The 23,469-nt window shown below is 48.4% G+C and overlaps 1 protein-coding gene across 6 annotated transcripts in view; it reads left to right on the forward strand.

The window, feature by feature from the left end:
• The window catches only part of TAB3 (TGF-beta activated kinase 1 (MAP3K7) binding protein 3), a 173,220-nt gene that overhangs the window by 134,598 nt on the left and 15,153 nt on the right, over nucleotides 1–23,469 (forward strand). For all 6 annotated transcript variants that reach the window (XM_070750595.1, XM_070750593.1, XM_070750592.1 and 3 more), the window contains one exon: nucleotides 11,629–11,722. In XM_070750595.1, coding sequence (XP_070606696.1) covers nucleotides 11,629–11,722 — 94 coding nt within the window. The remainder of the gene's footprint in view (nucleotides 1–11,628; nucleotides 11,723–23,469) is intronic.

Consider the following 23,469-nt stretch of genomic DNA (forward strand, 5'->3'; position numbering starts at 1 on the left):
GGAAACACTGTTATTTGGACTGTCATAGATTTGTTCTCCAAACAAGTCCATTTCATCGCATGTTCGGGGCTACCCACAGCCAGACACTTGGCTAAGTTATTCTTAAAACACACTTACAGATTGCATGGAGTCCCCCCATAGAATCATATCAGATCAGGGGGTCCAATTCACAGCCAAATTCTGGAGAGGATTCATCCACACCATTGGTTCCACCCAAGGACTCTGTTCTGTGTTCCATCCTTCCACAAATGGAGCAGTAGAAAGAGCTAACGCCTTAGGGGAACAGTACCTTAGATGTTATGTGAGTTACCAGCAGAACAATTGGGCTGAATTGCTGCCTTTTGCAGAAGTAGCGTACAATAATTCTATACACAGCAGCACGAGACTAACCCCTTTCCAGGTTACCAGTGGTCAAGATTTCATTCCCATGCTGGAACTACCTACAGAACCTCCCTCGTCTATCACGTTGGTAGAGTGGATGGAGAGAGGATGGGAGGATACCAAGAAGGCGCTGACGGAGGCAGTGCAAGACTATAAGAAACAAGCAGATAATCATCGATCTCCCCAACCCCTTTTCGAGTGGGAGATAAAGTTTTCCTGTCTACCAAATGCATTCGGTTAAGGCTGCCTTGCAAAATGCTAGGCCCAAAATTCCTGGACCCTTTCCCAATAGTGAAAGTAATCAACCCGGACACGGTGCAGCTTGTGCTGCCCAGAATCTTAGGGAGGATCTGCCCTGTATTTCACTGCAGCCTGCTTAAGCCGGTGATCGGGTCCGACATTAGACCACACGCACAGCCACCCCCTTCCCCTGTAGTAATTCAGGGGGAACCCTACTATGAAATGAAAAAAAAAATTGGATTCCCGCATTTTCTGGGGAAATTTGCAGTACCTAATTCATTGGAAGGGGTACCCTCTGTCGGAGGCTACCTGGGTAAAGCGTCGGGATGTCAGTGCTGATAGGTTAGTCAAGCAGTTCCATGAGAATTATCCGAACAAGCCAAAGGGTCCCGGAGGGGAAAGGTACGATGGTCTGGAACGGTACTAACCCCTATACTTATTCTATCATTCCAGGAGACAGGTTTTGCGGAAAGGGAGGCCGCCTATTAGGCCAAAAGTAATTATGTGAAGTCAAAGGTTCGCCTGACACAGTTTGGGAGTGGGAGAGAGAGAGAGAGATATGTGACCACACATTCCTTTCTGCAGATGCCATAGTAACGAACACAGGAAGGAATCAGGAATCTTGCATAGGATTGGTCCACATGACTGCACTTGTGGGTGTGGGGATGTGATATGGGGTTTTGACCCGGATATAATCTAAGGGACTCAGAGTTGGAATGATCCAAGTCAAATCCAGACATGACTGTTAATAAATCGTACCCTGAGAGAAGCACAGGCGTGGAAATGATTTATTTCTCAGAATGCTATTTGGTTTGCTAACAGTCACAGGCAAACCTCTTCAAGTGAGTTCACAAGATTTACTTAGCTGTGAAATATTCCAAAAAGTCTGTAAAAGTTCAGGAACAAGGCAAACACGATATATCCCACTCCAAATTGACAAACTCCCACATGTGCTGTCTGTAATGCTGGTCATTTATCAGCAACCCCATTAGCCTAATTGCCTCAGCTATAGGTGTTCTCTCTTATGTCCGGCGATACCTACGCACTTGGTCCCTTCTAGCCATGAGCCTGCCCATTCTGGCATCACTCCACTGATCCTCCACCTCTGAGTCCTATGACCCACTAATGGGATCATTCACTAATGGGCTGACTGCATCCATTTCTCTTCATCTCCCCCCGCGTCTGATATAGGCAATGACTCTTCGCTGTCAGAAGCTGATGGCAGTAAAACAAGTCTCTGGGAACCTGAGGATTCTCCTAAGCCAACATCCAAATTCCCCATTGCAGGAGCTGGCCCAGAGCCAACCACAACAGATGATAGATAGATAGATAGATAGATAGATAGATAGATAGATAGAGATAGATATAAGATGTTTGTTTGTTTGTTTATTGGATTTGTATGCCGCCCCTCTCCGGAGACTCGGGCGGCTAACAACCGTAATAAAACAATGTACAATAATAATCCAATAAATACTAAAAATTATTTAAAAACCCATTAATATAAAAAACCAAACATACATACAGACATACCATACATGAAATTGTAAAGGCCCAGGGGGAAAGAGCATCTCAATTCCTCCATGCCTGGTGGCAGAGGTGGGTTTTAAGTAGCTTACGAAAGGCCAGGAGAGTGGGGGCAATTCTAATCTCTGGGGGGAGTTCGTTCCAGAGGGCCGGGGCCGCCACAGAGAAGGCTCTTCCCCTGCGGCATTGTTTAGTTCAGTGTTTCCCAACCTTTTTTGAGCTGCGGCACATTATTCATGTTTTCAAAATTCTGGGGAACACTGAAGGGGGGGCGGGGGGGGCTAAAGAAAAGTTTGGACAAAAAAAATATCTTCCTCCATTTCACTCTATTTCTCCCTCCCTCTTTCTCTCTCTTCCTTCCTTCCCTTCTTTCTCTCCATCCCTCTTTCTTTCTTTCTTCCTCTCTTTTTTGCTCTCTTTCTCTCTCCCTCCTTCCCTCCCTCTATGTCTTTCCCTCTCCCTCCTTCCCCCCTTTCTTTCTCTCTCTCTTTTGCTTTCTTTCCCTCTCTTTCTCTTGCTTTCTTTCTCTCATTCTCTCTCCCCTCCTTTTTCTCTCTCTCTCTTTCTCTCTCGTTCACCACGCCAGCAACAGAGAGAAAAAGAAAGAGCGAGAGAGAGCCGGAGAGAGAGTGGAGTGCGCAGCAGCCATCAGCCTCCTCGCCCTCCCAGACGTCCCCAGCGCCCGGCCTCACGCCGTCTCCCGTTAGCCCGGCCGAAAGCCACACAGTCCCGGACTCCCGGATCGCTTGCTTCTCCGGCCAGCGCGGCGCTTTCCTGGGCAGATGGTTTTGCTGACTGGAGAAGCGAGCGATCCGGGAGTCCAGGACTGTGTGGCTTTGCGCCATGAAGAGAAAACGGCAGCAGGGAAAAGTCGGCCGTTTTCTCTTCATGGCGCAAAGCCACACAGTCTCGGACTCCCGGATCGCTCGCTTCTCCGGCCAGCACGGCGCTTTCCTGGGCAGATGGCTTTGCTGACCGGAGAAGCGAGCGATCCGGGAGTCCGGGACTGTGTGGCTTTGCGCCATGAAGAGAAAACGGCCGACTTTTCCCTGCTGCCGTTTTCTCTTCATGGCGCAAAGCCACACAGTCCCGGACTCCCGGATCGCTCGCTTCTCCGGCCAGCGCGGCGCTTTCCTGGGCAGATGGCTTTGCTGACCGGAGAAGCGAGCGATCCGGGAGTCTGGGACTGTGTGGCTTTGCGCCATGAAGAGAAAACGGCAGCAGGGAAAAGTCGTCCGTTTTCTCTTCATGGCGCAAAGCCACACAGTCCCGGACTCCCGGATTGCTCGCCCCAAGGCAGGAGGCGGCGGCGGAGGAGAGTGGGTGGATCGGGCGGGCAATGGGGCAGGGCGGAAAAGCCAGGGGCGCGTTTGGCCGGAGGCACCGTGGGGAGGCAGGGGCAGGGAGGTGCGGCAGTAGGTGCCTCCGGCCAAACGCGCCCCTGGCTTCTCCGCCCTGCCCCATTGCCCGCCCGATCCGCCCACTCTCCGCCGCCTCTCGCCGCGGCACACCTGACGATGCCGCGGCACACCGGTTGGGAAACGCTGGTTTAGTTGACGAGACCCGGAGAAGACCCACTCTGTGGGACCTAACCGGTCGCTGGGATTCATGCAGCAGAAGGCGGTCCCTGAGATAGTCTGGTCCGGTGCCATGAAGGGCTTTATAGGTCATAACCAACACTTTGAATTGTGACCGGAAACTGATCGGCAACCAATGCAGACTGCGGAGTGTTGGTGTAACATGGGCATATTTGGGAAAGCCCATGATTGCTCTCGCAGCTGCATTCTGCACGATCTGAAGTTTCCGAACACTTTTCAAAGGTAGCCCCATGTAGAGAGCGTTACAGTAGTCGAGCCTCGAGGTGATGAGGGCATGAGTGACTGTGAGCAGTGACTCCCGGTCGAAATAGGGTCGCAACTGGTGCACCAGGCGAACCTGGGTGAATGCCCCCCTCACCACAGCTGAAAGATGTTTCTCTAATGTGAGCTGTGGATCGAGGAGAACGCCCAAGTTGCGAATCCTCTCTGAGGGGGTCAATAATTCCCCCCCCAGGGTTATGGATGGACAGATGCAATTGTCCTTGGGAGGCAAGACCCACAGTCACTCCGTCTTGTCTGGGTTGAGTTTGAGTTTGTTGACACCCATCCACACCCCAACAGCCTCCATGCACAGGCACATCACTTCCACTGCTTCGTTGACGAGATGTATAACTGGGTATCATCGGCATATTAATGATACCTCACCCCATGCCCTTGGATGATCTCACCCAGCGGTTTCATGTAGATATTAAATAGCAGGCGGGGGAGGACCGACCCTTGAGGCACCCCACAAGGGAGAGACCTCGAGGTCGACCTCTGACCCCCCACTAACACCGACTGCGACCGACCGGAGAGGTAGGAGGAAAACCACTGGAGGACAGTGCCTCCCACTCCCAAACCCTCCAGCCGGCACAGAAGGATACCATGGTCGATGGTATCGAAAGCCGCTGAGAGGTCAAGGAGCACCAGGATAGAGGACAAGCCCCTGTCCCGGGCCCGCCAGAGATCATCCATCAACGCGACCAAAGCAGTTTCCATGCTGTAGTCGGGCCTGAATCCAGACTGTTGAGGACCTAGATAATCGGCTTCTTCCAAGGACCACTGGAGTTGAAGTGCCACCACCTTCTCAACAACCTTCCCCATAAAGGGAAGGTTGGAGACTGGACAGCAGTTATTAAGCACGGCTGGGTCCAGGGAAGGCTTCTTGAGGAGGGGGCGCACAAGTGCCTCCTTGTAAAGGGCCGGAAAGGACCCCCTCCCCAAGGAGACGTTGACAATCTCCTGGACCCAGCTCCGTGTCACCTCTTGACTGGCCGAAACCAACCAAGAGGGACACGGATCCAGTAAACAGGTGGCGGAATTCACAGCTCCAATGGCCTTGTCCACTTCATCAGGTGTCACCAAGTCAAACTCCTCCCAGACAGATGGACAAAGACGTTTAGCCCCAGTCACCTCGACTGACTAGTTGTCAGTCGACTCTGTTTTACAATTGGAGTCGAGGTCCGCTCGGATCCAAGCGATTTTATCATCAAAAAACATGTTAAAATCCTCAGCACTACTCTGCAAGGGCTCCCCAACTCCCCTCTGATTAAGGAGGGAGCGGGTTACCCTAAACAGAGCGGCTGGGCGGGATTCCGCTGATGCAATCAAAGTGGCATGATACGCGCATCTTGCCGCCTTGAGCGCCACTTTGTAAGTCTTAATATGAGCTCTTACAAGTGTTTGATCGGATTCGGACTTACTCTTCCTCCATCGCTTCTCTAGACGTCTCTTCTGGCGTTTCAACTCCTGGAGCTCTTTGTTGAACCATGGAGCTCTATGGGGTCTAGTGCCGCGGAGAGGTCGCAGTGGCGCAATTCGGTCAACGGCCTCCGCTGCCGCCTTGTTCCAGGCCTCAGCCAGAGACTCTGCCGAACTGTGGACGAGTGTATCTGGAATAACCCCAAAGGCCTTCTGAAAGCCCTCTGGGTCCATCAGGCATCTGGGGCGGAACAACTTAATCGGTTCCGCCTCCCTGCGGGGGAGGATTGGAGCCAGGAAGTCAAGCCGTAGTAGAAAATGGTCTGAGATAGATAGATAGATAGATAGATAGATAGATAGATAGATAGATAGATAGATAGATAGATAGATAGATAGCAGACAGACAGATATAGCTAAACAAATAAAATAAAATAAACTGGCCAGACCCCTTTTTCCCCATCGTGCCCAGCCAAAAAGCAAGCCACCGCAATCCCTGGCCAGGGAGAGCAGCCATGGACGATGCAGCCACCTTGGGGAGGGAGGCAGCGGGCGAGGTGGGTGGTAGGCGGCTTCTGGGAGAGAGAGAGAGAGAGAGAATGTTGTGGTTAGCTCTGGCCCAGCTCCTGCCTCAAGGACTGAGGAGGTGGATGCCGGGGAAACATCAACATGTCATAGGCCTGTTTTGCTGCCGACAGAGTCAGACAGTGAATTGTCCTCTGCAGAAGGTAGTGAGATGGAGGAAGGGGGCTTGGAAGACAGCCTAGGAAGAAGTCAATCATCCTTATCTTCCTTAGATTCGGATGAGGAAATAATGATAGATCCACGCATGCGTAGAACTATGCATAGGAGTGAACAGCTTCAAAACTATTATAGGAGATAATTGAGTCCACCTATGGTTGGGTAGGGTTCAAGTAATTAGGTCTGCTGTTAAATTGGCAGCATGCTGGCCTTGCAGTGTGGAGATTATCTGATCGTACTGGTTTGGACTGTGACTTGCTGTTTCAGGACTCTGTTGATTCTTCAAGACTTTGAAACCAAGGCAGAGCAAAGCGTGTGTGTTTCAATTCGTGGAAGAAGGAGGGCTGTGACGTTTCTTCACAGCTGCTAGCTAAGTACTTAAGGACTGTTTAAGGAGTTTTTACAGCCTACAAGTTTGTTTTGGGAAGAGTGCTCTTTGCAATACAAAAAGGGTGCTTTGTTTCTTTTGAATTTTGTTATAAAAAACATTGTGTTTGAATTTTCAAGTGTGTGTGTGTGTCTGAATTTTTTACCTTTGAATTTTCAGGAGGTTCATACCATAGAGCCCGGCTGAACAGAGAAGACCGGCTGCTGTTGCCGATTCTGCCACTTAGCATTCCACCCCACTGAGCTCTACTCCTCACATACACACACCTCCACCGACAGGTCAGGCGAGACGGTTGACAGGAGGTGGCTTCTGGTCGGGGCACCTGGAACTCTTAGGCTCAAATCCCAAAATGACTCGGTGGAGGTGTGTGTGTGTGTGTGTGTAGGGGTAGAGCTCAGTGTGTGGGGGGGAATGCTAAGTGCCAGAATCAGCAACAACTGCTGGGCTTCTCTGTCTCTCATCCAGAAACTGCCTCCCGCCACCCCTTTTCCCCACCTCCTGCTTCCCCAAGGCAGCTGCATCGTCCATGGCTGCTCCGCCCAGACAGCTTCTGCTGTGCAGCATCCAGCTGCTTTGCCTTGAGGAGAGAAGAAGAAGCTCCACGGAAAGTTTGTGCGCTCGCCACTCGCCTGTCTCGCTTGTGCCGAGGAGCCTCTCTTAGCCTCGAATCCGAGAATGGCTCGGTGGAGGTGTGTGAGAGGGGGTAGAGTTTGGGGGTGGGGGAATGCTAAGCGGCAATATCGGTAACAGCAGCCAGGCTTCTCTATCTCTTCCCCTTTGCCCAGTCCCTGGCCAGGGGGCCTCCCTCTCCTGTTTGCCTCCCTCTTCCCGCACTTCCTCTGGCGGGGGGAGGAAAAAAGGTCCCTTTGAGAAATAATTTATGCGCCTTTTGTTCTGTATCAACTAAAAGAAAAGAGGAAGTTGGTGAAATCCTTGCCCTGGTTCGGGTGTTGTGATGGACTTGTGGTAGTGAGTGTGTAGGATGAGCCTTAAACTTAGTGGTTACTGAGAAGACGCTAGTATCAGAATGACGATGGCGTAAACTAATATGGCTCTGTTAATAAATCGAACCTTGAGTGGCAGAATTGGACTGGAAGTTGATTTACCTTATATACTTGAGTATAAGAGTTTAAGAGCTGGAGTTGCAGTCAGCTATAAGAGGGAGCCAGCAGCGTCTCTCTCCAGGGCCGCCGATAGGCCAGTATTACTGGTACAGGCATCAGGGGCCCGGCCAAATTGAAAAATGGGGGGGGCGGTTTTGGCCCGCCATCATGTGCCGGCCCCCTGGCGCCCGCAGCAGTAATTGTGCCCAGCACCGTTCCCTGCTGTAGGCTGCGCACGCCTGCGCCAGCGCACCCCAAAACACCCCCCTGAGCACCCTTTTCCAAGAGCGCACATGGAGCCGTGGCCGCCCCCGCCCCCCCCCACTCGCGCCCCTGGCTACTCGCCGCTGCCCCTGCCCGCCCGATCCGCCTCTTTTTCTCCTCCGTTTCCCACCTTCGCCGAGAGCGCTTTTGTCCCAGGCTCTCAGCGACGGGGCTGCAGGAGAGGTGGGGCAGGCATTCTCACAGCAGGGGCCAGCGAAGGTGATTTTCAATGTCGGGCGCGTGGGCCGGCACGCGCTCTCCCCATCCCCCTGCCAGCCTGCCAGAACATTTAAAGTAAGAAAAACCTTCACCGGCCCCCACTGTGAGAACGCCTGCCCCACCTCTCCTGCAGCCGGCGAAGGTTTTTCTTACTTTGAATGTTCTGGGCGGGCTGGCAGGGTAATGGGGAGAGCGCGCGCCGGCCCGCGTGCCCGACATTGAAAATCACTTTCGCCAGCCTCTGGAGAACGAGAGAGTGAGAGCGACAGAGCAAAATAGAGAGAAAGTGAGAAAGAGAGACAGAGAGAAAGAGGGGGGAGAGAAAGAGATAGCAAGAGAGAGGACGAGAGAGAGGAAGAGTGAGAGAAAGAAAACAAGAGAGAAAGTGAGAGAGAAAGCAAGAGAGAGAGAGAAAGAAAACAGGGAAAATGAGAGAAAGAGAGAGAAAGAGAGAGAGAGATGAGAGAGGAAGGAAGAGAGAGAGAGGAAGAAAGCAAGATAGAGAAAGAGAAAGAGAAAGAAAGAAAGAAAGAGATGAGAGAGGAAGGAAGAGAGAGAGAGGAAGAAAGCAAGATAGAGAAAGAGAGAGAAAGAAAGAGAGAGAGAGATGAGAGAGGAAGGAGGAGAGAGAGAGGAAGAAAGAGAGAGAGAGGAGTGGAAGGAAGAGAGAGAAATGATAGAAAAAAGGGGAGGAAAAAAGAGAAATGCGAAAATGATTGAGGCAGAGAATGACAGGAAAGAGAGAGAAACAGAGAGAGAAGTGAGTCTTGATTTAAAGCATATGGTAAAAGCACTTAAATAATAACAGGAAAAGAACCCAGCCCTCACCTGTTTTTATTAATAGTTTTGCTGGTTGTTTTAGTTTTAATAGTAATGAATTTTGGTTTTCTTTTTAATTATTAATTTATTTTAGTAAAAAAAGAAGGGATTTATTTATTTTATTTATTTGTTTGTTTGTTTGTTTGCCGCCCAGTCCCAAGTTTTTCCTTATTTCCAGATTGCATTTCCTCTTGGTGAGGTTCCGCCCATTGCTTCTTGTACTACCTTCAGGTGGCATGGAGAATAAATAGATGCCATCTGCTCTGTGGCAGCCCTTTAAAGATTGGGAAACTACTATTATATTCCCCCTCAGTTTTCTATTTGTTGAGCTAAACATACTCGTTCTCTTAGCCCTTGGTCATAGGATTTAGCCTCTAGCCAGAGGTGTCAAACTCAATTTCATTGGGGGCCACATCAGGGCTGTGTTTGACCTCAGAGGGCCAGGAGGAGGGCTTGCCTAGGGTGTGTGGCATGGCACAGGATTTGGGGGGCAGTAGTTTTAAAATGGTGGCCCTATCTCTCTCTCTCAGAGCTCAGAGCCTAATGAGACTCTTTGATTCTATTCTGGTTTGTCTGTGGACTACTGGACTACTGTGTGTAATAAGAACTATGTATTCTAACTATGTACAGTGATCCCTCTATTATCGCGAGGGTTCCGTTCCAAGACCCCTCGCGATAATTGATTTTTCGCGATGTAGGGTTGCGGAAGTAAAAACACCATCTGCGCATGCGCGCCCTTTTTTCTATGGCCGCACATGCATAGATGGTGGAGTTTGCGTTCCCCGCCGCCCACGCAAAGGGGAAACCCCGATTCGGCTCCTCGCTGCTGCTGCGCTACCGAGCAGATCAGCTGCTGGGCGGCTGAAGGAACCTTCCCTGGGTCTTCCCCCTCTTGCTGGCGGGCGGGCGAGCGGCGGGCATCAGCGAGGAGCCGGGGTTTCCCCTTTGCGTGGGCGGCCGGGAAGACCCGGGTTGGGGGTTCGTGGGGGTGCTGGGAAGCCCCCCAGGTCGGCTGCGACCTTTTAAAACAGCCGCGCCGCTTCCCAGCTGAGTCCTGAAGCCAAACGCGGAAGTTCGCCTTTGGCATTTGGCTTCAGGACTCAGCTGGGAAGCGGCGCGGCTGTTTTAAAAGGTCGCAGCCGGCCTGGGGGACTTCCCAGCACCCCCCCGAACCCGGGTTGGGGGTTCGGGGGGGTGCTGGGAAGCCCCCCAGGCCGGCTGCGACCTTTTAAAACAGCCGCGCCGCTTCCCAGCTGACTCCCGAAGCCAAACCCGGAAGTGGTTTTTTTTTTAAATTAATTTTTTTTAAAAATTGCGATATAGCGTTTCGCGAAGATCGAGATCGCGAAACTCAAGGGATCACTGTATATGTATTGAGTAAGGTTTGCATTGTATATGCATTGAGAATATTGATTGCTGCATTTGTGAATGACTAGGATTGTTACTGACTACGGATTTGCCTAATGTAAATAATATTTTTACATTTGTTTTTTGAAGTACTGCTCGTGTCTCTGGAATATTACCTGGATATCTGCTACATCCATATTTTACCTCTGCATCCTGTGTCTTAGGAATAGCACAATTTACTCTTTAACACTTAACAACGTGTCAGGTCCCTTTTGATCTGGGATTTCTCACCTGATGCCAGTCAGGAGCAGCCAAGAGCAGCACTACTAGGAAGGCAAAAAGTCCCAGCAAGGGCAGCAGCAGCATGAGCAGCTGCAGACAGCCTGCCATGCCCAAGAAGTGAGGCAGGGCAGGTGGAGGCAGGGCATACAGTCACATCATCATGTTTGGGTTCTCACTTAGGGCCATTGCGGCCTCCCATGATTGTCATTTGCACCATTCCTTGTCAGCCTCTCACAAGCAAAGTAAATGGGCAAGCTGGAAGGGAAAGTTGCAAGTTATTCTAGTAAGTTACATCTGTTGCTTTTTCTCCCAAGGAGCCTCCTAGAGAGTCCAGTATCAAGCACTTTCCCCAAATTATCCTGCTTGTCCTTTGTAGGAATCATTCACAACCCTGTTAACCTGCCTGCAGTCCCCATTATCCATAGTATCTGTCCATGACCCCCAATGGACTATACATGACCTCTGCCAATCTTCTTATACTGCCTCCATCAAACTATTTGCACTATCCACAGCCCAGGCCGGCTTCTCTGCCCATGTGGACTTGAGGTTGCACCACATTGTTTAGCAATGGAAATTCAAGACCCAATTGCTATTGTAACTTGAGGATTGTCTCTATAGGTATTAATAAGATGGGAAGAAGGCATACAGTTTAACATATAAATTGATAGACAAAATATTGAAAATAGTCATTTTCAATTTGATGAAACTATTAATTAATCTGTTCTTTCCAGTTTGTGGCTCTTGGAATTCTTTGCTTCTATATTGAGCATCATTTTTTTTTAATGTGGAGACAAAAGCTGTCTTTCTAAAGGGCTTACACATTATCTTACTAGGTTATACTATCAGTAAGGAGGAACTGTAGACTATACTTTAAACTCATCTTTTTCGTAATTTATAAATGCACCTTGGATAAAGGTAAGGTATGGAAAGTGGAGAATTTTAAAAAATTGTGAATGGGCTTCTGATTGGCTGCATTTACCTATATGTCTTTCATTAAATGAATTTGCCAGCTTACTTACTTTCTGTTCTTTGTTCTCTCTGCTAGCCCGAGGAGATGACAAGATTGAGAAGCATGAATAGGCAGCTCCAGATAAATGTAGACTGTACTCAGAAAGAAATTGACCTTCTTCAGTCTAGAGGTAGATGTTTGCAATGATTTTCTGTTTCTGAAATGCATTAATTTGGAGTTTTATGTAAGAATTTAAGAGGTTTTATTAATATTATTGTCTTTTCTTATAACAGTCATATTTTCTTTTTACTGGATGTATTGTTTTGATACTTTGGTGAAAATGTATTTGGAACTATGATTCTGTATCATTTGAGTGACAAAATTTGCAAGCATTCTTTATTATATATGGGCAGTTTCCAGAATAGCAAGGCTATATGACTTTAAGACACTTGTTTGCTTCATTTCAGTATCGTTTCATGTCAAAAGCTCACTTAACCGGTAACTTCATTTGTTGATTTGATTTGATTTGATTTTGATTTCATTTCATTTCATTTTCCGCCCCTCTCCAAAGACTTTTACCTTTTAAACATATGTTCTCTATACTGTAAGCCAGTGTTTTTCAACCAGTGTGCCATGGCACACTAGTGTGCCGTGAGACATGGTCAGGTGTGCTATGGAGAAATTAAACATGGGTCCTCAAACTACGGCCCATGTGCCAGATACGGCCCGTGGAGACCATTTATCCGCCCTGCTGCCAGCCGCTTCCATCCGAACATAAACATCCCCCTCACAATCGCTCCAGCTATCAGCGACAGGAAGAGTGGAGGCAGAGGGAACGCTCACTGACCAATCACCTTCTAGGATTCATTCTGACCACTAGTGATGAACCAATAGCAGGCCGCCTCTCAGCCATACCCAGGAAGGTCCTCGCTCGGGCTGCCGCACACTTGTCATTGTATGGCTGTGACGAGTAGTTGAAACTGCTACTCCTCCCCATGGTCCCGATTTCTAATCCTGGTCAGGACTAGAGGTAAATGTTATTTTGGTTGGTGGTGTGCCCCAGGATTTTGTAAATGTAAAAAAATGTGCCACGGCTCAAAAAAGGTTGAAAATCACTGCTGTAAGTGGGGCCAGTAGTCACATGGGTATGCTCGCTGTCCTAACAAATCAGAACCGAGCCTTCATCTTTTAAAAGAGTGCTGGATCTGCCCCTTCCCCAGAATTCGCTCAGTCCTCTGCATAGCAGGATGTGTAGTGGCTCAACTCTCTGCAAGGCTTTCTAATCTGTCCCATTCCTCTTCATTCTTCCACCAGGTGGCACTTCTTCCTCTCTGATTTGCAGTAGAAGTTGAAATCACCAGAAAAGTCTCTAGCCTTCCTGATTCCCTTCCCTCCACCCCCTCCAACGACGCAGGAGTCACAGAGCCTTGTTATCTAGGCTCCTATCAAGGGGGAGGAGTTTTTCTTACGGTGAGGCACTTTAACCATAGCCAGTCACTGGTTAGCCTTTGCCTTGCTGTTATCGGCCGCTTCTCTATAATTTAAACTGTCCAGTTTCTCCAAAGCGGCGCAGGATATCTGACTCAAAGTCACTTTGTGTCATCCTCGGGACTTAGTCTACTTATTGAATCTGCTCTAAAGCATTCATTTTAGCACACAGGTCCAAGCGGTTGTTAAATTCTAACACCATTAGCCTGCCCACGCTTAGCTGTTAGTGCCAAAAGCCCTGCCGCAAGCCCTGAGCCGATCGTGTTCCACCCCGACGCCACGCTCTACTATTCTAGGTCCTCAATCTGGAAGTCCTTATTAGGAGGAAAAGTAATTAGCTGTTTACCATTTCCTCAAGAGGGCCTAGCTCCTGCACTCTCTCACTAAGGCCTCCTGGAGTATCTCCGGAGGAGTGGAGAGTCATAGAGGTCCAAGGGGCTGGGGCATCCTCACCTTGCCATTGGGATTCATGATTCAATCTTATTAGACTAATATTTAAAAATATTGTTCTCTTGCAGCAGAGTTGTCCCATGGCTTCCAAAAATTCCAAAAGGAATCCCACAAGCAATAAAGGTTCCCAAAAGGCAATAGGCCACCAGGGATGAGATTGAATCAATTCCTCAGGCCTCTACTTCTCTAGTCAAGGAATCATCCGTTTCCAAACCCATTCGTGCAGAAAAGCGCAGGGACTAGACCTTGCAATCTCTACATCAGCAAGCTGCCAAACATCTCAGGGTTCAAGCCCAGGTCCATGTCAATGCCCCTATTATTTATTTATTTATTGTTAGAGTTGGAAGGGACCATGAAGGCCATCAAGTTCAACCCCCTGCCTAAGCAGGAACCCTATAGTACACCAGTCAAGTGGCAGTTCAATTTTCTCTTTAAAATGTCCAGAGTGTTGGAGTTCACAACGTCTGCTGGTAGGTTGTTCCATTGGTTGATCGCTCTGACCTTCAGGAAGTTCCTCCTTATCTCCATGTTGAATCTCTCCTTGGTCAGCTTCCAGCCGTTGTTCCTCGTCCGGCCCTTTGGTGCCCTGAAAAATAAAGTGATCCCCTCCTCTCTGTGACATCCCCTCGTATACTTGTAGACTGCTATCATGTCCGCTCTGGCCCTCCTTTTCTCTAGGCTATCCATGCCCAGTTCCCTCAGTCTCTCTTCGTAAGTCTTGGTTTCCAATCCCTTAATCATCTTGGTTGCTCTTTTTTGCACCTTCTCCAGAGTTTCAATGTCTCTTTTGAAATGTGACCAGAACTGCATACAGTACTCCAGGTGTGGTCGGACCAGGGCGTAGTAGAGTGGAATTAAGACTTCCCTGGTCTTGGAGTGTATTCCCCTGTTGATGCAGCTTAGGATTGTGTTGGCTTTTTTAGCTGCTGCTGCACATTGTTGGCTCATGTTTAGTTGATTGTCCACCAAGACTCCGAGGTCTCTTTCGTAGTCGCTACTGCTAAGACGGGTTTCTCCCAGGTTGTATGTGTGTCCAGGGTTTTTTCTGCTTAGGTGAAGGACTTTGCTCTTGTCAATGTTAAACATCATTTTGTCTTCCTATTACTACAGATCCTTCAGATCTACCTATGACAGGGGATTCAAGCTCAGCTTTAGATGAGCCTAATCTAAACAGACCACAAGCTGACCTATGGGGCTCAGGTATAGAGGCCATAGATGACTCCCAATTTCTCAGCCAGGCCCAGACCAGGCACCCGGGGTAGAACTTTCAAACTCTCAGGTTCCCCCTAACCTTCCTCCTGACTTTCTAGCTATGCTAATTGCTCTGTCTCAGGCTATTGACTCCAGAATTCTGGCTCTCGATGTGGCTTCTACTTCTGCTGCTCCTCCTATCAGGCACAGGCCTCCTGCCTCTTATACCTCCAACAAGAAAATTATTCAGACCACTCCCATTTCCTCCTCATCAGAGGAGGACAACGAGGAAGACGATGATCAAGATGGCCCCAGAGAGGATCCATTTCAGGGTCTTTCTGATAAAGAGGGGACACAAACCAAGGCCCGTCTCCACCACTATATTCCCTCTTCCTTTATTCAAGTCACTCCTCCACAAAGCTCGGGTTGCCACAGGTCTGGATGCTCAGGATCAAAATGCACACCATCTACTCCAGCCAATCCTGAGGAAACCTGCCCCTTCTTCACAGAAGAACAAGATACTGATGTTTTTCCAATGCCCAAGCTATTTAAAGAAGCCCTTATAAAAACAGTGGAATTCCCCATCAGTGGGGCTCAATCCATCATCCAGAGACAAAAAGTTCTACAAGGTCACCCCTTCTTACGAAGAGCTTCTACTTTTCCCCAAAGTGGATGAACCTAGTAAGGCTCTCCACTCAGCTGCCAGGAGAAGCCGAAGAGGTTATGAAACCCAAGGATTGTCGCCTCAAACAGATGCTAAAGAAAAGCTTCATGTCCGACAGCTGAGCCATCAGATCGGCTGCCTCAGCATCCTTCTTTGCCAGAGCCATGCTCCTGTGGCTTCAGCAGATTCAGTAGCACATTTCCCCAGATGACCTGCGAGGTCAACAAGACCTCAATAAAATCTTTGCCTCTGAACAATATGTGACGGATGCCATCCTTCAAGAATCCAGATTTTCAGCAAAATCTGTAGCAGCCTCCACTGCGGCCAGAAGACTCCTGTGGCTTCGCCCTTGGCAGGCTGGAGTCAGACAAAATGGTAACTAGCCATTGGTCCCCTCAAATGTAACAACCTCTTCGGAGACCTCTTTGAACCTCTTCTCACAGAGACTACGGACAAGAGAAAAGTCCTAGGACTGACCATCAAGAAACTGGCCAAAGCTCAATCCTCCTTTCGGTGTTCTTTTTGCCAACCAGATAACAATTTTCCTTTCAATGATCTCAAGGTCAGTACACCCCTCAAGGCCGGAACCAGTCAGATAGGTCCTCTAGAGTAGATCCACCCGAGGTCAGAGAGGCAGTTCTTCCTTCAGATCTTCCAAGAGACCCAGATGGTAATTTTTCTCACATTCCCATAGGGGGGCACCTGGTCTGGTTTTCATCAGCCTGGCACTAGTCCTCTAAGGACCCTTGGGTTTTATCCACCGTCCAACTGGAATTTCTCTCCACCCCTCCCAAATAGTTTATTTCCTGTCCATCCCAAGGAACCTAGAATCCAGGCTCCTAATGGAGGATGCTATCCAACACCTGTTTATCAGGGCCATTAAACCAGTGCCCTCTTTCCAGAGGGGTTTAGGGTTTTATTCCATCCTCTGTAGTTTCTAAAACATTAGGAGGATGGAGAGCCATCCTAGACCTCAAAAAGCTAAATCAGTTTATCAGATACAGGCAATTTAAAGTGCACTCTCTATCCTCTATCATAGCTTCCCTGCATCCAGGGGATTTCATGGCCTCTCTGGATCTCACAAAGGCCTATCTCCACATTCCCATCCTCAAGGACCACAGACAATTCTTCAGATTTGCCTATCAAGGACGTCATTTCCAATATAGGGCATTTGCCTTTTGGCCTATCTTCAGCTCCCAGGGTTTCCACCAAACTGCTAGGAGCCTCATATCCATTTGGTTCCCATCCATATCTAATGTTACCTTGATGACATTTTAATCCATGCACCTTCCAGGGAGGCAGCCCTCTCGGACCTCCATTCCACCATGGTCTTGTTACAAAGCCATGGTTTCTTGATCAACCTAGACAAAAGCCAGTTTATTTATTTATTGATTGATTGATTGATTGATTGATTGATTGATTGTATTTATATGCCGCTCACTCCAAAAGAACTCTGAGTGGCTAACAATTGGAATAAATAGAACAACAATAAAAACAGTTAAAATCTAATAATAAAAATCAATAATAACAATAATATAAAAACATAAAAACTTACAATCAGCCTAATTCCGGGTCTACTGAAAAAGCCAAGTCTTAACAGCTTTCTGGAAGACCAGTAAGGTGGAGGTAATGCGGATCTCTGGAGGCAGTTGGTTCCAAAGGGTCAGAGCCACTGCAGAGAAGGCTCTTCCCTGGGGTCTTGCCAGCTGACATTGTTTGGCGGACATGAGCTGGAGAAGGCCAACTCTGAGCTCTTACTGGCTGCAGCGAGGTATGGGGGAGGAGGCGTTCTGGTAAAAAGTCTGGCCCTGAGCCATTTAGGGTTTTAAAGGTGATAGCCAACACCTTGAATTGCATTCGGAGACCCAATGGCAACCAATGCAGCGCACGTAAATTTGGAGTACTACAGGTTTATCTTGGTACACACGTTATTGCACATGCTGCTGCATTCTGCACCAGCTCAAGTCTCCAAACGCTCTTCAAAGGTAACCCCATGTAGAGCACATTGCAATAGTCAAGACGGGAGGTGATGAGGGCGTAACTGACTGCGAAGCGCCTCCTGGTCAAGGTAGACAAGTTGGACTTGTGCTAAAGCCCCCCTAGCCACAGTTGAGAGATGTTGTTCTAGCCTCAACTGTGGATCTAGGAAGAAACCCAAGTTGTTTGCTTTATCCAAGGGGGAAATTTCTTCCCCTCCCAGTACCAAAGACGGGCAGATGGTATCGCCTTTAGGAGGAAAGACCCACAGCCACTCAGTCTTGTCAGGGTTCAGTTTTAACCTGTTGACCCCTATCCAGACCGGCAAGACACCGGCACATCACTTCCACCGCTTCACTGAACTGACATGGGGTAGAGATATACAGCTGAGTATCATTAATGTATTGTTGATAACTCACCCCCTGTTGTTGGATGGTCTCGCCCAGCATTTTCATGTAGATATTAAATAAGAGAGAAGAGAGGACCAACCCCTGAGGTGTCCCACATAGGAGGGGCCTACTTGTCGACCTCTCTCCTCTCACTAATACTGACTGCGATTGGCCAGAGAGGTAGGAGGAGAACCACTCTAAAACAGTGCCTCCCACTCCCCACACCGCTATCCATTGCAGAAGGATATAATGGTTGATGGTATCAAAAGCCGCTGAGGGATCAAGTAGCACCAGGATAGAGGAGTGACCTCTATCCCGGACCTGCCAGAAATCATCCATCACTGTGACCAAAGCGGTTTCCATGCTGTAATCAGGTCTGAAACCAGATTGAAATGGGTCTAGGTCAGTGATGGCAAACCTTTTTTTCCTGGGGTGCCGAAAGAGCATGTGTGTGCACTATCACACAAGCGTGAGTGCCTACACCCATAATTCAATGCCTGGGGAAGGCAAAAACCACTTCCCCCATTCCCCCAGAGGCCCTCTGGAGGCTAGAAGCATCCTGTTTCCAATTTCTGGTGGGCCCAGTAGGCTCGTGTTTCACCCTCCCTGGGCTCCAAAGGCTTCCCTGGAGCCTGAGGAGGGTAAAAATGCCCTCCCTCATCCCCTCAGAGCCTCTGTGTGAGCCAAAAATCAGTTGGCTGGCACACACATGCACGTTGCAACTGAGCTAGGGCAATAGTTTGCATGCCAGCAGATATGGCTCTGCATGCCACCTGTTGCACCCGTGCCATAGGTTCACCATCAGTGGACTAGGTAATCCGCTTCTTCCAAGGTCTGCAGGAGTTTGAGCGCCACCACTTTCTCAACAACCTACCTAACAAAGGGAAGATTGGAGACAGGATAATAGTTGTTCAATGAGGCTGGATCCAGGGAAGGCTTCTGGAGGAGGGATCTCACAACCGCTTCCTACAAAGGTTGCGAGAAGGACCCCTCACTCAATGAAGCATTGACTAACACCTGGATCCAGCATCGTGTCACCTCCCTACAGGCCGAAATCAGCCAGGAGGGCACGGGTCCAATAAACAAGTGGAGCGCTCATCGCTCCTATGGCCTTGTCCACTTCATCAGGGGTCACAGGATCAAACATCAGGGGTCACAAGATCAAACTTAGATTTGTCATATGTTGTGTTATTATTGTTGTTAGCCGCCCGGAGTCTAGGGAGAAGGGCGGCATACAAATCTAATAAATAAATAAATAAATAAATAAACCTCATCCCATACCATGGAACCAAGACTAACCCCAGTCACCTCACTTGACATTGTCCAATTGGAATCCAAGTCTACCTGAAGTTGAGTGATTTTGTCCGTCAGAAACTGAACAAATTCCTCAGCTCTACCCTGCAAGGGATCTTCTACTCTCTCCACATTAAAAAGAGACAGGTCACCCTAACCAGGGCAGACGGGCGAGAATCAGTGGACGCAATGAGAGCGGAAAAATACACACATTTTGCCGCCATTATCGCCACTAAGCCAATAAGCCATAATATGGGTTCCTAGTAGTGTTCGGTTGGACTCGGATTTACTGGCCCTTCAGCGTCGCTATAGACGTCTCTTCTGGCATTTCATCTAATGAAGTTTCTCGGTAAACCAAGGGGCTCTTTGGGATCCACTGCTGCGGAGAGGTTCAGCAGGCGCAATCTGATCTAGAGCCCCAGATGCCGACCTATTCCAGGCAGACACTAGGGACTCTGCCGGGTTGCGGACAAGGGAATCAGGTATCTCCCCAAACTCCCTCTGGAATCCAAGCCGGTCCATTAGGCAGCTGGGACAGAACCACCTCCCTATGGTGAAGGATTGGCATTTTGAAGTCAAGCCTCACCAGGAAATAATCTGACCATGACAAGGGAAAAATATCTATACCCTTAAACTCAGATCATGTGTCCACTGCCCCGAAAGAAAAACTAGGTTGACTGTGTGTCCCCCATCATGAATCGGGCCCTCAATTACTTGGGTCAAGTCCATGATTGTCATGGAAGCCACTAACTCCTGTGCTGCCTCTGAGGATTCACTGAGCAACGGCAGATTAAAGTCCCCCAGTCTAGGGAACTCTACCGCCAACTCGGCTACCGAGCATATAATATAATAAGAGCATGTGATTATATGTCGATATAATGATGTAAAACAAGATGTAGCCACTCTTCCTTCCTTTGTATATATTTTTGTAAATTTAATAAAAATTATTTTTTTTTAAAAAGAAAGTATAAAACATTAAAATGTTAAAAATAGTTTCCCATGCCCACCAAGGTCAATAAACATAATCTGCATTGTCCTTTTTCATGATCTAATAATTGATATAAACACAAAAGCATATTCCTAAAAAGGAATATGTCCCAAGGATAATCTGGCCTCTTCCAAGGTAGACTCTAGTCCAGGTTGCATCATCTGAAAAGGTTGTCAAAATCAAATAGTTCCCTGAGTTGATGCTAAATCAATCAGTTTTGTTCCTGTGATAATAATCTTACCAATGCTAGATACAAGCCTGAAAAAATAAAAGAGTCCTCTGCCAAAATTCCTGCCCCCTATGTCTGAAGTCTCTGTAGCAATAAAGGCTGAAATTCCAAATAAGCAAAAGTTCACTAGTATGATAGTCAGCGTCTGGAATGATCCTAGTTTTGAGAGTTGGGTGTAAGTTCTCATTATCCAAGGGCCTAAATTCAATCCTCCTCTCTCCATATTCAATCATTGTTTAGTTAACCTCTTGGAGTCAAGTTCAACCTGATATCGTTGTTCAAAAGATGGTTAATTTATTCCTCTCCAATGGTTGTCCACACCAGCCTCTCCCTCCACACTTCATATATCACCTTCGGAGTCACTTCGGTACTTGGCTGTTGCTGTTACTGCTCTCGTCTCAAATATCAGATTTTTTGCAGCCAGTTCTTACAATGCTTATTTCTTACTCACCAACTCCAATCACCTTAAAAATCACTTCAGTCACTTTTAAAAGTTGTGTCAGCCACTAGTATTTCAGCTGATATTCCCTAGAAAATTTGCTATTTAAAAGCGGTTTAATAAAGTGAGAGGAAGGTGCTCACTGTTTCTTATTGCTGCTATTCCCTGCCGCCTGCAGCCACCATTTTCATGTCTTTCTGCTTCCCTCATATCAGCCTTCTTGGGGGAGTTAGTCTGATATCAGTTGCTTCTGGCAGCTTTGACGCCAGTATCCAGTCCACAGATAAATAGAGACCCTGGGCTGTTTAGGTGGGGAAAGGATAGGTCAAGCTCGATACAGATGGAAAAATTTGCCGTTGTAGCCAGTGGAAGGCGCTCATAAACTTCCTTCTTTGCTTCCACCGGAACGGGAATTTATGCACAAATGTGTTAGAAGAAAGGCCAGTTGGTTCCCTCTACCACCATCCAACACCTGGGAGCCCTCATAGACTCCGCCCAATCCACTCTGTCCTCAGAAAGACAATCGAGCATCAGGGAGCTTACCTACCAGATCAAACAAAAGAAGAGGGCTTCTATTGCCCTTCTCTCATCCCTCTAAGGAAAAATGGTCTCCTGCATAGATAGCACCCCCTGGGTAGACTCCATGCTAGAGACCTTCACTGTCTCCTGTTACCATTTCAGAGATCCGGGCTCAGCATCTCTCCACGCATCATTTTGATCCTGCCATCAGTCATACGGTCTCTCTCATGGTGGCTCTTCTCAGCTCTGACCAAGGGCACCATCTTCAGAATCCCGACACAGACCGTCATCACAATGGACGCCAGCCTATCGGGGTGGGAAGCCCACTCAACAGGTATGATATGCCAGGGCTCGTGGTTCCCGAAGAAGGCTTGTCAACCCATCAACTGGCTGGAGCTGAGAGTTGTCTGCCTAGCACTTAAACAGTTCCGTCACCAAATCAGACACCATCATGTCCTGATTCTAACGGAAAACATGGCTACCAAGAGCCACATCTATTGCCAAGGCTACCAAGAGCCACATCCAGAGCCCTAATGCAGGAAACCTTGAAACCTGGCCACTGGGTGGAGAGGCATCTTCAATCCATATCAGCAGAACACATATCAGGAGACCTCAATCTGCAAGGGACTGGCTATCTCACCAAGCCCTGGACCCAGGAGAACGGATGCTTCTCCCATCACTATTTCAACAGATATACCTCAGGTTCAGTCTCCCATTGGTCAACCTCTTCGCAGCCACTGACAACATACAATTACCCCACTTTTTCTCCCTGTTCCCATCACTGGGAGTGTCAGTCAACGCCTTAAGGAGCCCTTGGCCTCAAGGACTGCTCTACGCTTTCCCTCCAATCCCGATCATCTCGGATCTCACCCACAAGATCTTAGTGGAGAAAACACAGACGATCGTGGTGGCACCTCACTGGCCAAGACACACCTGGTTCTCAGACCTCCAAGCCTTCTCAATCGAGTCCCCATGGTGACTCCCCCCTTTGGAGGATATGCTTCAGCAAGGCACATCCTATCATTGGGATCCAGAATGGTTCCACCTGACTGCTTGGCAATTATTCAGCGAGATCTAGAGCTTCAAGGGTATGACTCGGACGCTATAAAAATCATCCAAATCTCCAAGAAACTATCTACCAACCATATATATATATAATCATGCCTGGAACAAGTTCTGAGGATGGTGCCTTCAAGAAGAAATCTCTCCAATTCATGTTCCTATCCCAAGAATCATCTCCTTCCTCATGAAGGTATTTCACCAGGGCCTATCGGTAAGCATACTCCGCAGATAAGTTGCTGCCTTGTCCTCAGTTTTTGCAGGTCCCAAACGAGAACCATGCAGTCTTCCTGAAATACAAGAACTACTAAAAGGGATGTCCAACCTTAGACCCCCCAACCATCTATAGATACTCCACCTGGGACTTACCCTGTGTCCTGTCCTCTCTTACTGGTGCTCCTTACGAGCCCCTCAGCACGGCATCCCTTCAACACCTGTCCTGCAAAGTGGCCTTTTTGGTCGCACTCACCTCCACAAGGAGGATATCAGAATTGGCAGCCCTGTCCATCCGCCAGGACTTATGCTTCTTCCATCCGGACAAGGTAACCCTCAGACTAGATCCAACCTTCCTTCCGAAGGTGAGTTCCATTTACCATAGAACCCAGAACATCACACTTCCATCCTTTTGTGCAAAACTGGATCACCATCTCAGCATTAGATAGTACACTCTTGACGTCACCAGAGCCTTGCGAATTTACATCCACTGCACCAAGACATTCCAAAAATCGGAAGCTCTATTTGTGGCCTTCCATCCCAGATTGTTGGGTGCCAAAGCATCTTCTCCACTGCACTTGGAAGGAGAGTCCAACCTGGGTAATTTACCAATCCTATTGGTAGAGACTGAGTTTAATTGACATACTAGCTAGGCACCGCCCCCAGCTGCCCCCATGAGCTCAGTTTTTAAAAACTCAGTCCCTAGTGTAAAGACTGCTGAGTTTAGCTTTGAATAAAGAAACGTTTATACCTGGTTATTAATGATGTTTCCTTTCCCTTTTTTTGTCTTTCAGAGAATTGAAGACGCTCGGATGGGGTCTCTGCCATCCGTGGGCACCATCCCCAACTTGTCCTCCTCATGGGGCCTCTTCCCTCTGAGGGAACTGCTCTGAAGAGGAGCATCCCAGCCTTGGGGTCCCTGGCGTCCGTGGCCAAACCCTGCTGCGAGCCGAAGGTGGGGGGTCCGCCCCCCCCACTGCTGGGAGACTCGGGGGAATCTCCGGGATTCCTTGAAGAGCGCTCCGGCAAGAAGCGGCT

Source organism: Erythrolamprus reginae, chromosome 4 (genome assembly GCF_031021105.1).
Source record: "Erythrolamprus reginae isolate rEryReg1 chromosome 4, rEryReg1.hap1, whole genome shotgun sequence".
Classification (NCBI taxonomy): Eukaryota; Metazoa; Chordata; class Lepidosauria; order Squamata; family Dipsadidae; genus Erythrolamprus; species Erythrolamprus reginae.